General features: G+C 47.9%; 1 protein-coding gene across 1 annotated transcript; it reads right to left on the bottom strand.

The window, feature by feature from the left end:
- Nucleotides 1-2,834: 2,834 nt before the first annotated feature.
- On the bottom strand, nucleotides 2,835-6,846 carry LOC100836856 (receptor-like protein kinase HSL1). The gene is made up of 2 exons (XM_003566189.4): nucleotides 3,921-6,846; nucleotides 2,835-3,834 (listed from the first exon to the last, which is right to left on the bottom strand). Exons 1-2 carry the CDS (start codon nucleotides 6,532-6,534, stop codon nucleotides 3,446-3,448), a joined length of 3,003 nt encoding a protein of 1,000 aa, XP_003566237.1. The 5' UTR covers nucleotides 6,535-6,846; the 3' UTR covers nucleotides 2,835-3,445.
- Between the last annotated feature and the right edge of the window lie 8,892 nt (nucleotides 6,847-15,738).

Below are 15,738 nucleotides of genomic sequence, written 5' to 3'. Positions count from 1 at the left end.
TGGTGTCACGGCAGTGCTACAAGGAGCTGATGATCATGGATGAGCTGTCTTGGTAGCCAGACATTCTGCTTAATAATGTACCTCTTCATCCCATCCATGATCACCAGCTGCTTAAAATGATTTCCTTTACTCCGGCTTCAAGTTCCGGCGATCCCGACCTTGGCAACGGCGTGCGTCACCGCCGGTCTGGTAGCCATGTGACGCCCCCTGGCCCGTGCCCCCTTGCGGCGTGGTTCCGGGTTTGACTCGATAGCGGAAGAGGCGCAGCTGCGTCTGGGCAATTGGTGACAGGGGAACAGGGGGGCTTTGCTTTTGCAGTTTTTGCTAGTACTCCACTTTGCAGCCGCTGTGCAGAAGGTGGAGCAGTAGAATCACGCATGGAAAAGGAAGGAGCGAGCCTTTGACAGCATGTCCCGAGATCGAGTTTGAAAGGCTTTGGCATGTGCTGTGCTTGTGCATCCGCAATTCCGCACCGTGCAGGCAGGCATTCGTTTGAACGCTGTCTTTGCGGAGCGAACAAACCGCAGCCTGATCCGAAAGAGCAGCCACGTGATAGCCGGCGGGTACTGTTGGTGGAATGGTGGTCACCGGCACGATTTGATACGTGCCGAGTGCCAAGAAACCAGTGCGGCGATGTTTTTTCATGTCGTTCCACTTGATGGTGGCACGCTCCACTCCACACGCGTCAACGTCTTCTGCAGTCGAACTTACGGAGTTACGGTATTTCTCTGCTGGGCCTGTCAGGCTGCCATCTCAAGCGGCGGTGGCCAATTTAATCAACCACAAGATCCGTGTTTCTTTTTTTCCCAGAACGGTCCGTGTTTTGGTTTTTATAGGTTTTTATTTACAGCGGGCACAAAATCTGTGTATGGCAAACGCATCATACACCCAATATATACTAAATGCAGAAATGATTCTTTTTTCAAGGAGTAAAATGGTCGGTAGGTGATGAAACAAGAGTAAATAGACCACTAGCGAACTTGAAAAAAAAACACTTTAGTCCATAAACTCATGAAACACACACTTAAACCACTAAACTGGGATTATTGTGTTACTTTATTTAAAAACGATTTAGCGGTTTTTAAACACGCCACGTGGCTGCCAAGTCGGCTTCGGCCAGGACAGCCTACTGTTACTTGATTTTCACAGGTTTGTTTTTTTTGCAAAATCACCACTCTGGTTAAAATCCATTCCGAGCTTCCCCAAATCGGCGAAAAAATCCCTCAAATCGAAACAATCCCTAACCCTAATTTCCTCTCTCTGCCGTGGCGCCCATGCCCTCTCTCTACATGCACGCACAGTGCGTGCATAACACAATTCTGCGTGCATAAGGCCCGTGCTAGACTGGCTGTAACACGGATCCAGCCCATGTAAATAACACAGGATATAAGAAATATTTCAGCCCATAGAACTAATTCCAGAAAGCTCCTGGCCGGCTGCCCAAATATGCAAACTGCCCAGCCCAGCGCCAACGCTAACAGTTCTGAACTTTTGATTCCTCTAAAAAAGAGATGGCTCGGTCCGTCGGTCGTGATTGATCGATCCCGTTACTCCGTTAGGCCTTACGTTGCTCACGAACATGCACTTACACGCACGCTTTATACCTATGAACACTTTTAAGAGACTGTGCTGGCTTGACTTTGAGATTCCATCCAAAATTAGATGGCTCTGGTAATGCCAGTGCTTAGCACAAAAGATGAGCTTAATATGGATGGTATTGCTGTTGATCCCGGGCTTTGAAAGCAAGTACTCCCTGTGGCCGGAACTACTTGTCATTGATTTTGTACTAAATCTGAGACAAGTAATTTCAGCCGGAGAGAGTAGAAGAATGTAATCTAATATTAGAGATGAAGCTAAAAGAGCATATCGGTAAAGTTTCATCGACCAATTAGGCATAATTCTGAACGGAATATGCTTTTTTAATGTGCTTGGACTATTTTTATTTTATTTTTCAAGAGACGATTACTGCTTTGGCTGTTGTTACATACTTCTACTATTGTAAAATTTTATTTCATTGTTGTCTAGCAAAATTTGAGATATGTCATAAGTTGGCCTTCTCCTCTGTTCATTTCTGAAGAAGGATCTAAAGACCCCCACCCTGGCAAAAGGAAGATCGGGGACACCAAAATCCTATGTCAAAGGGTGCGGTATGCAGTTTCATCGTTTTCTTTTTTGCGGGTAAGTTTCATCGTAATTTTTGGCCCATCGATCTGCAAGCCGTGCAATTTGGAACAGGAATTAGAGAAAACGGACTCATTTGATGCGCTAACTCGATGCATGAGTCAAGCCCAAGCTGATTGACACAAACGAGATGCAACCACAACGACCTCGTTTCCATTGTTTCTGAACCCAAGGACAGCCTAGTGTGTGGAACGCGTGGCAGGCAAATTAATCCACCTGCATGCGGCCTGATTGATACAAACGAGACGCAGATTGTAATCCGCAAACCATTCCAAACTCCAAAACTTTCGCAACTCAGAAACGAAGACGATGTAATGCAAGGACCGGAAGAGATGACAGACGCCAATCCACTAAACTCACCCTTTTCGAAAAATTGCAATCCACTAAACAATCCCTCGCTACGTGCCACTGTCTTCTCCCGTACCCAGCCGACAACACCAATTAATTGAGAGCTTACACAAAAATAACTTGGTTTGTTTCTTCTTCAGAAAAACAAAAACAAAAATAGACATGGCGCCAAACTGGCTCGAAGCCTCCAACAACTTGCCGAGCGGAACTGTGCCGTGCGGTGTAGGTACAGGAAACACAGCAAGATTCTGATAGAGACGCCACAAAAGATAAATTCATCGACAGTTAGCGCACCAATACAGATATGCCGTGCAATCATTTGTGGTGGACTGGAAGAGATGATAATGGTACAGAAACCAACAAGTACAAGAATCATACTACTGCTACTGAACACTTGGTAGTACGTAGTACTAAAGATACATCTGATAATTTCACCAATCTGTATCCAGTTCAATCCCATCTACTGGAGATAGTCAATGCAACAACCCATACATGGGCCATGAACATGTATCAAATGTTTCATCTCCATCAAGAGAAAGCGAAAGTAGCAGAGTACTAATTACACACCTACAATTTGATTCCCTTCAGAGACTTTTTCTGAAGATTAGACGAGCCATCTGCCCTACCGGAATCAATGGCGCGGCCCACAGACAGCTAGCGCAACCAAGAGCAGCCCCACTAGCTATACCCTAACTAGCCCACCTGTCCTCCATCGCTGGATGACTGAACAACATAGTAGCTCCAAAGTTACATTGGGTGCTGGAGGCGTAGGCAGCAAGCAGTCAAAATCAGCACTCTAGATCTACCCGATTTGAAGAACTTCGGCGTAAATCGGCCATAATTGGAATTTGAACCTTCCTACCTACAGCTCGGTAAGTCACAGAAGGGCGCTGCTGTGTTATCTTTTGCGGTTACCTTAGACACTGCTCCCTTGATCAGAGCTGTCCTCGTAGTAGTACGGCGACAGCTTGCCGTCCTTCTCCAGCCTCTGCCTTTCCTCGGCGCGCACTTCTTGTAGCATCTTGACTACCCTCCGCATAGCTGGGCGGTTGATCGGCAGGGAGCTCGCACACATGAGGCCAATGTTCAGGACCCTGCTGATCTCTTCCTTGAAGGTCATGTCAAGCTTGCTGTCCAGCACAGGTTCTACTCCTTTCTGATCAATTGTGCTGCACACCCACTTCACCAAGTCCTTCTCACCGAACTCTGGGTCAACCGGCGGTTTCCCGGTCACGAGCTCCAGGAGTACCACACCGAAGCTGTATATGTCGCTCTTCTCATTGACACGGAGCGTGTAAGCATATTCTGCAGAACAAAAACAACAACTAGATCAGTCTCACATATATATAAGAGGACAAACTGAACTTCTCAAAACAATCTGAAAGTCTTACCAGGAGCGATGTAACCACACGAGCCAGCGATTACTGACATCGATTTGGGGGCTCGGTCAGTCGCCTCCAACACCTTGGCGACACCAAAGTCTGCAACACACGCACCAAATTCTGCATCTAAGAGGATATTGTTTGACTTGACGTCCCTATGGACTATTGCCGGGACACAGTCCTGGTGCAGGTACGATAGCCCCTCTGCTGCATCCAGAGCAACCTTGTACCGCGTAGGCCAATCCAGCAAACCAGCCTTGCTGCTATGCAGCACATCGCCGAGGCTACCATTGGGCATGTACTCGTACACCAGCAGCTTGCAGTCATTGTGTGTGCAGCAGCACAAGAGCTTGACAATGTTCTTGTGCCGAATCTTGCCGAGCGTCCTCACCTCAGCCTCAAAGCTGTTGTCAGCCGCCGAGCCCTCACCGCTGTTCTCCATATCCTTCTTCAGTGCCCCACCCCACAGCTTCTTCACAGCGACAATCTCACCGTTGCCGAGCACTGCCTTGTACACCTTGCCGGATGCCCCACTGCCAATGACATTATCTTCATCAAGGCAATCCAGGATGTCATACTCGCTGAATGACAGCTTGTGGAACGATGTCAATGTCCATTTCGAGCGGTCAGCACTCAGCCTAGCTTTGTTGAAGGTCCGGTACCTCCAGTAGAACCATGCAATGCCGGCAACCAAAACAACAGCTGCAAATATGAAAATTGAGCGCATCATCCAGACAAAACCAGAGTGGTTCCCTGTCCTTCCTTGTGAGGTGGCACACAAGCCGGTAATCTCTCCGCACAGCCCTGGATTACCCACGAAGCTGCTGCGGTATGCTTCCGTTGCATATTGCGGCGGGAGCTGACCACTGAGCTGGTTGTTGGAGACATTGAACTGATTCAGCTTCAGGTTCTCCAGTTGTATTGGTACTTCGCCGCTAAGACGGTTGCCGGAGAGGTCAAGGTAATTGAGCACCGGCAGATCACCTAGCTCTGGGGGGATGCCTCCTGTAAAGCTATTGTCAGCAAGGTTGAGCTCACTAAGTTTCTTCCAAGAATGGAATCCTCGGAGCAATTGGCCAGACAGCGAGTTGTTGCGGAGCACGAGCCGACCAAGCTCTGCGAGGCTGCCAAGAGAGGAGGGGAGCGGGCCAGAGAGCATGTTGCCGTCGGCCGAAAACTCGTAGAGCTTCGCGGCAGATCCAATTTCCGACGGAATGCTCCCGCTTAGCCTGTTATTGGAGATGACAAGCTTGGAGAGGTTAGCCGCGCCGGCGATGACCGGGGAGATCTCCCCGGTGAGCCGGTTGCCATTGAGCTCGAGCAGCGCGATGTGCGGCAGGCCCCAGACCGCGCCAGGCACGTCGCCGTCGAGCCTGTTGTTGGAAAGCCGCACCCGCCTCAGCCTATGGCACCGCCCGAGCCCCTCGGGGATGCGCCCGGTGAGCGCATTATCGAGCATCAGCAGCTCCTCTAGCTCGCCGCGGTCGCATATCCCCCTCGGGATCTCGCCGGAGATTGAGTTGTCGGACAGGTCCAGGCACACTAGCGGCGTGTTCTTGCCGAGGTCGGAGGGCAGCGTGCCGTTGAGCCGGTTCGTGAAGAGCCGCAGCTCGACGAGCGACGGCGCCTTCGCCGCGGACTCCGGCACGGGCCCCGTGAGCGAGTTGGAGTAGAGGTGCACGGTCTCCAGCTTGGGCGCGTCGAATAGGTCGTCCGGGATGGCGCCGTCGAGGCGGTTCATGGCGATGTCGATGCTCCTCAGCTCCGCGAGCTTGCCGAACCCCTTGGGGATCGCGCCGGAGAGCGAGTTGTTGTACAGCTCGATCTGAACGGCGCTTGCAAGGCCGGTAATCTCCGGCGGTATCGGCCCCGTGAGCGCGTTCGTGGAGAGGTCGAGGTCGGTGAGGTTGCGGAGCCGGCCGAGAGAAGCCGGGATGTGGCCGACGAGGTTGCAGCCGGCGAGCCAGAGCACGCGCAGCGCGGCGAGGTCGCCGAGCTCGGCCGGCACGGGGCCCGGCGCGAAGGGGTTGTAGGACAGGTTGAGCTCCCGGAGCGTGGGCACTGCGCCGAAGAAGGAGGGCACCTCGCCGCCCAGCAGGTTGTACACGAGCGAGAGCGACTCGAGCTTGGGGAACCGGCCGAAGGAGTCCGGGATGGGGCCGGAGAAGTTATTCCCCTCGAGGTTCAGGTAGACGAGCTCCGGGAGGCCCGCGAGCGCGCCGGGGAGCGTGCCCACGAGCGAGTTCACGGACAGGTCGAGCCGGGCCAGCGCCTTGCATCCGGCGACGGCCTCGGAGGCCATGTCCGGGCCGATGTAGTTGTTGCTGAGGTCGAGGGACTGGAGGCGCGGGACACGGCAGAGCGCGGCCGGGAAGGAGCCGTTGATGTTGGCGCCGGGGAGGGAGAGCCCCGTGACGGCGCCGGCCGCGTCGCAGGAGACGCCCGTCCAGTTGCAGGGCGTGGCGTCGCGGGAGTTCCAGTCGGCCAGCGCGCCCGCCGGGACGGTCAGCGCGCGCTTGGCGTCGAGCAGGTAGAGCCCGTCCTGGTTAAGCGCCTGCGCCAGCAGCAGGCCGGCATTGGCAGCGACGGCGGCGAGCAGCAGGATGGGGAGGAAGGCGCCCATGGCCGTTCTGGGATGCGGCGGCGGGCGCGGGTTCTTTCTTGGCTGGGTGCTCCGCGAGGCTTGTCAGAGCGAGCTGGCGAAGGACAGCGACATCGGCGTCGGCATTTGGCCACGGCGACTGCGAGTGCTCTTATTGAGATGGAGATTGACGGGGAAGAAGGAGAAGGGAAGCAAGTGGGTAGCTGAGCTGAGCCCGAGCAGAGCACGCACTACTGCCCAGGAGAGTGGGGGAGTGGATGGAAGCTGTCCGATTTTTTTAAGCGGGGCTTTGTTTCGGAAGGGGAATTCTTCGGCGAGGGAGAACCGAAATCGACAGTAGTAGAAAAACAAACCTCGGGGAGACTGCCGGTTGACCTGTTTCGTTGGGCTCTGGATTCTAGTGCTACACGCGTTTTAACGGAAGAGAGCCTTTGTTCTGCTTTGGGTTTGGGTCTCTGGGGTGTGGAGCCGGATGCTTCCTTTGCGGTCAAAGTTCAAATTCATCCGTCCAAGGTTCTGTCGGTGGATAATCTGAGCTGGTTTCTACTCTTCTGAGCATCAGCTCAACCCTCAAATTCATTTTTCTTCTTTGCGCAAACTCAACCACAGATTCTCTGTCGGTATAAATGGTAGATCCCTCCGCATTTAGTTCATTAGGGGAAAACAGTATATGTCCAGGCCAAACTTAATTTTTCATCAACTAAAGATCCACTGGCTCAGTCTCAATGCTCATACAGTGGCCGAACAACAGAGACCGGGCAAAATAGATGGTTTTTTTTGTAAGCTAGATTCCGCTCATTAACCATGTTTCCTTTGCTCTAAAGAGAGTTTAACAGGGGGAGCCCCTGTGCTTATAGGAGTACGATGTACGTAAAGGCATTTGACTATATTTTAAAAATACTACGGGTTAATTTTTGTGGCTGTCAAATTTCGCCATCAAAAATAACATCTCAACTCTGAAATACTTCCTCCGTTTCATAATTTTTATCTCAAATTTGCTCAAAAATAAATGTATCTATTTTAAAAAACGTCTACATACATGAATTACTGCGACAAGAATTATAAAACGAAAGAAGTACCCGCTTAAGTTGCTGTATCCGACCAGTTTCCACAGCTACTAATATTATACCCCGCAGGTCGACACGTACGGTTCAAGCGCTTCACCGTACGTGCATGCCCCGGTTTCTGCACGACGCGTGGCCAAGATCTGTTCAAGCCTTCAAGGCCACCGGGGGCCGGGGCTGCAGGACCGCACTGGTCCATGGCTCCATGCCGGTGCACGCTGCGGGCGAGTCGAATCATGCTACAGGTAGCTTCGGCGCAAGGCAACACGTACTGCTGCCTGATCCAATGGTCCCCACGGTAGGTACCGTACGTGTTCGTCTTTTTACTGCTGTTGTCCGATGTTACATTCCTTGCAAATCTCGGCAATAATTGCATGTCGCAAAGGATGGATCGTTTATCTTTACTGTACTTACTGTATCATTGAACCCGTGGCAATTATGCTAACTCAGGTCATCGTTTCAGTACAGTCACGTATTATACACAACAGTCCGGCCTCTCGATATCGCAACTTGAGCGCAACAATGTACTACTGCTAGTACTCCAACTACTCAACTGATAGGAGTACAGACAACAGCACGCCGGGGTCAGCACTCGTCATTATGTTGATGGATTCCCCAACACCAAATCGCTTTCGAGTTGCCGCCAGCCGGTAGTATCTCCGTTAAATTATCCGCGCACAGATTAACTTACACGTCCCCAACGAATCTGCTTGTCGTCGCCGTCACCACACAGCACATTTTCGTTGCAGAAGATGGCTAGTACTACGCTTGATTAACTGTGTCTATTAGAATATTCGGCAATAATCCCGTACGGCCAGAAAGCCAGGTGGACGGAAGCACGCGAGACGGGTAACTGCCGACCGACGGATCGATGCTTCATCGATCGGTTCCGGTAACCGGCAGCGCCTGCCACGGTCGGCAGCGTGACGTGGCATGTACGCCCGGGTGGCTCGCACGTTAGATTCCGGGCACATGGGTTGGGTTCTCCCGAGTCTCCTCCTTCTTTCTCCAGCGGTGAAATGGAACGAGCGATGGCGATGTTTGCGAGAATGTTTGCACCTCTCAACGACTTGGATTCTGCCGCACATGCATGTATGATGAATAATACGATGCTGTGATGCAAAGTTGCGTACAGCAGCAGGTCGAACTGCAGTTGGAAGAGAATAGAACGCGGAAGAAGAAAAAAAGTGCTCTGCAAGTACAAAAGCCTAATTAAGTTCCGGCTATACTGAACATGGCAATTAGTACAGATATCAGGGCGCAATGCTCTTACTTGCTTTTCCGTCAGCCGCCCGTGACGATTTAGTAGTAATCAAAGCGCGATCTAGGCACCAATTTGAGCTTGGTTTTGGTGGGTTGGCCATGTATCTTTCTCCTTGGGAGAACTCGCGACACGCTCCAGTCCTTCGTCGTTTCAGGATGCATGTTCGGCTGGAAAGATGGCTCATGCGGGCGCCGCTTGTATACGTCGTCGCCAAAAAATGCGCAGGTCGAGCACGATTAACCTAAAATGGATTGGAAAAATGGAAATTAAACTAATCCAGCATAGAATCCTTAATCCAGCGGGATATGTTCCAAACATGTAACGAACAAAATGCTCCAGTAAACTGGTAAAGCGCATTGCATGCAGTCATAGGCTCCAGCATTTTTTATATAAGAGGAAACCATGCATGTGCTGCTGCTAAGCTGCTCCGTGCGTAGATTCGACACAATCTGAGAAAAATGTGTGGACTCGTCGCACAAGTTCACATTTTCTGACTAAAAAAAAAGATTGGGCCTAGCTCTTATTTGCCACTTAAGAATATGAGATATGATTCGATCATTATCGAGGCGCTGCCGTCTGTTGGAGAAAGGAGCACCTCTCGCTCGCTCTATCCACCGCCCTACGCTGATCATGTCGCTGGAAAAGGAGAGGAAGCTTCGTGCCTTTATTCCCTGCCCCTCAAATCTCCAGGCTTGTAGCAATCACAAGAACCGAAACTGCTCCGATCACAGGCTGCATCGAACAACAGAGCAAGTGATATGCTGGCCCACGAAAATCTGCCACTTCATTCTGCCTGCACATTTGGAGAACTGTTCGAATCTTATCTGAGCTTCACGGTGTACACCTAACTTCTACATGAAAACGGCATGATAGATTGCTGCCTTTTTTCTTTAGAATCAAAACGGCGTGGTTGTAGTTCCTCATCATCGCTTTCTCGTATACTGTCACTCTTCTTTGCACTTAGAACTGAGAAATCAGCCATGACACATGATCTCGTCAGGTGCTTTTATGTTTGCAAGTAAAATAAAACTTTGAGGAAAACATGAAAAAAAGGCACGGGAGGTAATGGGAATACAACTAGCTCGCCAATCTATAAACTAGCCTGGGCTGCTGACTGTCGTGCTTTGCTTTAAAGCCTTGGCGCTGGATATTAAAACTGTCAAAAGCCCTGGCTAGCTTTAGCACGCTTAAAAACAACGAGAATTGACGACGGTCGTGACCAGCAACATCACCGATGGATTAAGGAGCGCATAAAGGACGTGTGCCACTAAAGAATGGAATAAATGATCCATATAGTCCTGATTGATACTATAACGGTATAACCAGTACAACGATTAACGACAGCACTAGCAGCGAGAGAATGTAGCTAAGACCACGAATCCGTTGATACATATCAATCGGGACAACGACACTCAGCTCCCCTGATCAAGTATATGCACGTCTTACCCAAAAAATCTACTCCCTCCAACCCTAAATTATTGTCATTTTTAGTTAAAATTTGCACTAAAACAACACAAGAATAATTTAGGATTGGACAGAGTAGTATATGCAGAAAAGTAAAGTAAAACGATTCATTCCCACAAAGGAATTTACGGACGTGGACCCTAACACCCACTCTTAGGACCTTTGCACACCTACGCTACTTGGGATACCACACGCACTGGAAGGGAACCCAAAACTTTATTTACTCTCATAATATTGGTACAACACTCCTTTAGTGGCTACCTTGTTACTACACAACTATAGTACTATTTCTTGTTAGCTCACACTTTTCTTAATGTGGTACACTACTTCTTGTGCTGCTTGTAGTACACCTATGAGGTGGGGAGCACCCCTATTTATACTTGTACAAGATCATGTGGTACATCACATTACAATTCGAGGAAATTGCATCGGAGATCCATTAACTTGGCAGCCATGTTCACTTTGATCCATAATCTTGTGGATTAGAAAAACGACACCTTAAACTTGGCACGCGGGGTCAGATTAGTCCAAATTGACGATTTCAGGGCTAACTATGCCACGCTGGCGTCCGACGTGGCTACGCAGGGTCCTTTTCACAAAGTTTTGTGTTATGGAATCTTGCAATAACCCCCCTAGAAAGAATCGGCTTCAGACTCTGGTACATGCTGAAATCCCTAACCCTTGGTCCCAAAATTTGCTGGCCGGTGTGTTTCTGAAGGCGCCGCCGCCGTTCGAGTGGGTGCCGCCGCCGCCGTCCAAGGGCTCGCCCCCGAAGCCCTTTCTCTCGCCGTCTCGCCGTCTCTCCCTCGCCGCCGCCTTTCTTGTGGCTGGTTGGACGCCGCCGATGGCTGGCCGAAGTGGCTTCACCGGCAAGGAAGACGATGCAATTTCCTCACGAGAGTTGGAGAAGAGTTGGAGAAGATGACCAGAATGGTTGAGCTAGAAGAAGAAGTGAAAGAGCAGAAGCAGGTTCAGAATGTGCTGCTGAAGAAGAATAAGGAGCTTAACCTGAAGATGACCAGAATGGCTGAGTTCAGAAGCTTTCATGTACACTTAGTGCTGCCATTTCTCTAGTTTTTGCATTGGCAATTGCGATAGCTTAACCTGTTGTAAGCTCTCTCTCTCTCTCTCTGTGATGTTGAACCAGAATGTATAATGGTTCTAATCTGGCTTAGTGCCCTATGTATGCAGTTGAACCAAATAGTTCTGTGATCCCGTGCTGAACCTGATTATGAAAAATTTCAGTTTTTAATTTTAGTGCAAAGATGCTGGTATATATGGTGCAAGCATACACATATTGACAACCTTGAGACATAGTAATGTACTGAAAATGCAGAGTATATAACATCCCACAGATCATGCAAATTTAGAGTATATAACATCCCACAGATCCCACTGAAAATGTACTGAACAGTTAAACAAGACCCAAAAGACATAGTTTGTGATAAGACCAAAATAACACCATCTTAGTAAGACATGGTTCTCAGACCAACAAAGCTACTGCATAAATGGATCACATATTTTGAGTACTGTTGAAGACAGGAGCATCTTGTGTGTTGCTCATCTCATCTTGCTCATCAGCCTGCACTTCAACATCAAAGAGCTGGCTTCCATCATCTCCAAACATAAGATGATACAAAGCAGCACCAGCAGGCTGCCTACCCCTGCCACTCCCTCTTGGTCTCCCTCCTGTTCTGCCTCCTGGAGCTGCAGCTGATGCTGCTCTTCCCCTCCTTCTTCCTCTGCCTGTTGTAGCTGCAGCTCCACTACTTTCTCCTGGAGCTACTCCACTGCCTTCTCCTGGAGCTGCAGCTGATGCTGCTCTTCCTCTCCCTCTTCCTCTGGCTGTTGTAGCTGCAGCCACATTACTTTCTCCTGGAGGTGCGGCAGCTCCTGCTACTCTTCCCCTCCCTCTTCCTCTTGGCCTTGATCCTGTCATTGCAGTTGTTCTCACAGTTGGTGGGCCCATTGTTGCTCTTGCTTCAACCACAAATTTTGACTCTTCTGGTAGTGTTCCTGGATTTTGCTGTGCTCTAGCAGTCAACTTCATTCATGTAGAAAAAGTCAATTAATCTCTAATATTACATTGTAAACATAGAAGATGTGCAGTTTCAATACTTACTTCACTGCTCAAAATATCTACCATTGGATCATGAACATAGGTTGGTTCTATGTTAGGATTTATCTCTTCATGGCTATTGCACTGCACATGTAATGAAATAAATGGTCAAATCCTTGTAGAGACCAACATAGTTATGTATTAACAGAAATAACGAGTAGATGATTTACCTCATAATCATCATCTTCTGAGCTAATGTCCATCATGGGTTGACCTTGTGGTGTGTTGACATACATGTGATGCCCTTTTTTGTTGTGATCAGCTCTATGGCATATGCTACAATGCATTGTTACACCAGTTTTGCTTAGCTTCCTCTTCCCAATTTCTTCTGGTGTCTTCTTCCTGTTTCTCCTAACTCTACCTGCCCTATTCTTGTAAATTGGTGGTGCAACAGGCACACCATTCATCTTATCCCAATGAGGGGTATCTCTCAAAGGATGGATATTATATCCATAAGCTTTCATGTATCTCTCAATCTTAAAACAGGAAGCAACTCTTTCCTCTGGATTGATCATCTCTTCCCTGAGGCAAGCAATAGCATGGCTACAAGGGATGCCTGACAGTTGCCACCTCCTGCAATCACAGCTCTTTAACTCCAGCTCTACAACATATTTATTTTCAGCACTTGTGACTTGGTAAACTCCGTTGCCAGCTGCTAGAGTAAAGCAATTGGCAGCATATTTTGCATTTTTGTTTAGCCTTTTCTGTATCTTTGGGCACAGGCTTCGAATCCACTTCTCAAGAGCTTCTTTCTGCTTGCTGCAAATCCTACTCATGAGCTGGCATCTAATCTGCTCAAGCATGCTGAGAATTGGCATTTCCCTAGCATCTAAAATATAGCTGCAACAGGAAAAGTATAAAAGGGTTTAGCAACTGCTGCAGTTATTAAGTATTGTTCAGAAGGATGTGCAATGGACAATAGATTGCATACCCGTTGAACACCTCTGAAGTATTGTTCAGAAGGATGTCACACTTTGGGAATTCTGAGAAAAATGCCTTGACCCATGTGTTAGGAGCTAGCTGCTCAACCCATTGATGTGCAGCAGGACTATCTGCCTGAAGCTGCAGCATGTTTTTCTCCCATTCTGGAATATTGGAAGATCTTGCACATGCCCAAAGATCTTTCTTCAAGAGTTCACCTTTGTGCAATTTCTGAAAATTTTGGTACAAATGTCTCACACAGAACCTGTGTCCAGCATCAGGCCAGACTTTTTGCACATCATTAATGAGTCCCTGTTCAATGCAACAAATTAGATAATTCATAAGCATGCAGTTCATAAATAATGTTGGAATGGACAAGTTAATAATTAGTACATTTTGCTTATCACTAATGAGTGTGTATGCTCCTGTGTTATCTATCCCCAAATCTTTCTTCAAGGACTCCAAAAACCAGGTCCAACATGGTGTTGCCTCAACCTCAACCACCCCAAGAGCAATAGGAAAGATGCAGTCATTAGGGTCAATCCCAACAGCAGTTAACATTACACCACCAAATTTTGTTCTTAGATGGCAACCATCCAAACAAATCACATGCCTACACCCTTTGAGAAATCCCCTCTTACAAGCATCTAAAGAAAAATACAAAGTAGATAAGTGCTCTATTGCAGGGGCAGGAGGGATAGCTATCTCCTGTAAACTCAGATAGAAACTACTGCCAGGGTTTGAGTGTCTAAGTTCCTGTCCATAATCCCATAGGAGGTTGAACTGCTCCATCTCATCACCATAAATCATGGCAAGTGCCTTCTTTCTTGCCCTGCCCAATTTTGTCCTGCTTGCTCTCAAATTGAACTTTCTTTGCACCTTCCTTGCAAATGTCTTCAATGTCATATTTTCATCATCCCTAAATTGCTCCAAAAAGAACTTGGCCAGAAAAGGGGCTGTCAGAGCTTTGATCACCCATTGCCTTTGACATGTGTGCACTCTGTCATATCTCTTCACAATAAAGCTGCAGCTCCTGATATCATATGATGCATACAAATACCAAGGACAACCTGGTGCACAAATTGCCTCAAGCCTATTCTTATCATTCCTTATCTTCTTGGTTAGAACTCTGATTTTAATGCTATAAGATGTGAGTGCTTGCCTCAACTCTTTTACATCTGAGAAAGTCATTCCAACCCTAAACTTTAGTGCTCTCATATCAACTTCTGGATTAAATGAATTGAACTTCACTTTCCTCCTTTCTTCTGGATCTTCATCTTCATCTTCTTCTGCATCTGCATTTGATTCTGAATCTGAAACCCATTGTGCACCTCTATCTGCTTCTGAGTCTGCATCTTTCATGTCTATCTCATCCTCATATGGCACATCATCAATCTCATACTTCTTCTTTCCTTCACACTCTTTCCCCTTCCCCTTATCTATCACCTTCTTCTTGCCCTTACAAGTCAACTTCTTGCCCTTCCCAATTTGTTTAGCAGAACACATGTTATCCTCCACATCTTTGTCCACATTGTTAGCAAATAGGTCATCATCTCCTTTATGTGGCTCAAAGTCACTGTTAGTAAAATCTGAATCCAATTCAGAATCACTATCAAACGTCATGTCCTCTCCCTCTTCCTCTGATTCATCTTCTGTTGCAGGATCACATCTACTAGAGCCTTCAACATCAAGCTTCACTATCTTCTTCCTTGGTGCTGCTTGTCTGCCAACTTCATCTACAACCACTTGCTGCTTGCTTGCTTTCTGTGGGCTGATGACTTGTGGCAGCTCCTTGAAACCATCAACGAGTACACCATCCACATTCTATTTCTCTAACAAATTGACATGGTCTACATAAATGAGAATGTTCTTGTTTCTTCCACTAGCATTAGTCATATCAACCATATCTGCATCAATTGTCATTTGCCTTAAACCATTACAGACAACCTTCCCTGGCTCACACCAGTAGCATCTCATGCTCCTCTTCTTCACCTCCGCAGCATACCCCAATTGCCCTAAAAAGTCTTCAAACCAAAGCAAAGACCATGTGTCTGGATCACAATAGTCAAACCAATCAACCTTAGCATCCAAATATGTCCTATTCTTTCCAACACCACAGAAGAAGCCAGCATGGTGTATTTCAACAGTAAAATAGTCACCATATGAACCTGCATTCACATTTTTAGAAAGAAATTTCACTACATTAATGGCAATTCTCTATGCATAAACATGCTTTCAGTTTGTAATGAACATATTAATCAACATGTGAGGTTTAAATAATTACTACAACAAGTCATGCGCTTAATCTCTGAGTAATTTCAGAAACACAAAAACCCTAAATCCCATCATCTGTTCATCAAGTCCAGGACTAAAAAGCAAACACATTGCAGACA

Source organism: Brachypodium distachyon, chromosome 2 (genome assembly GCF_000005505.3).
Source record: "Brachypodium distachyon strain Bd21 chromosome 2, Brachypodium_distachyon_v3.0, whole genome shotgun sequence".
NCBI classification, from domain to species: domain Eukaryota; kingdom Viridiplantae; phylum Streptophyta; class Magnoliopsida; order Poales; family Poaceae; genus Brachypodium; species Brachypodium distachyon.
The sequence above is the reverse complement of the archived record's forward strand: the minus strand, read 5'-3'. Positions and strand labels throughout refer to the sequence as shown.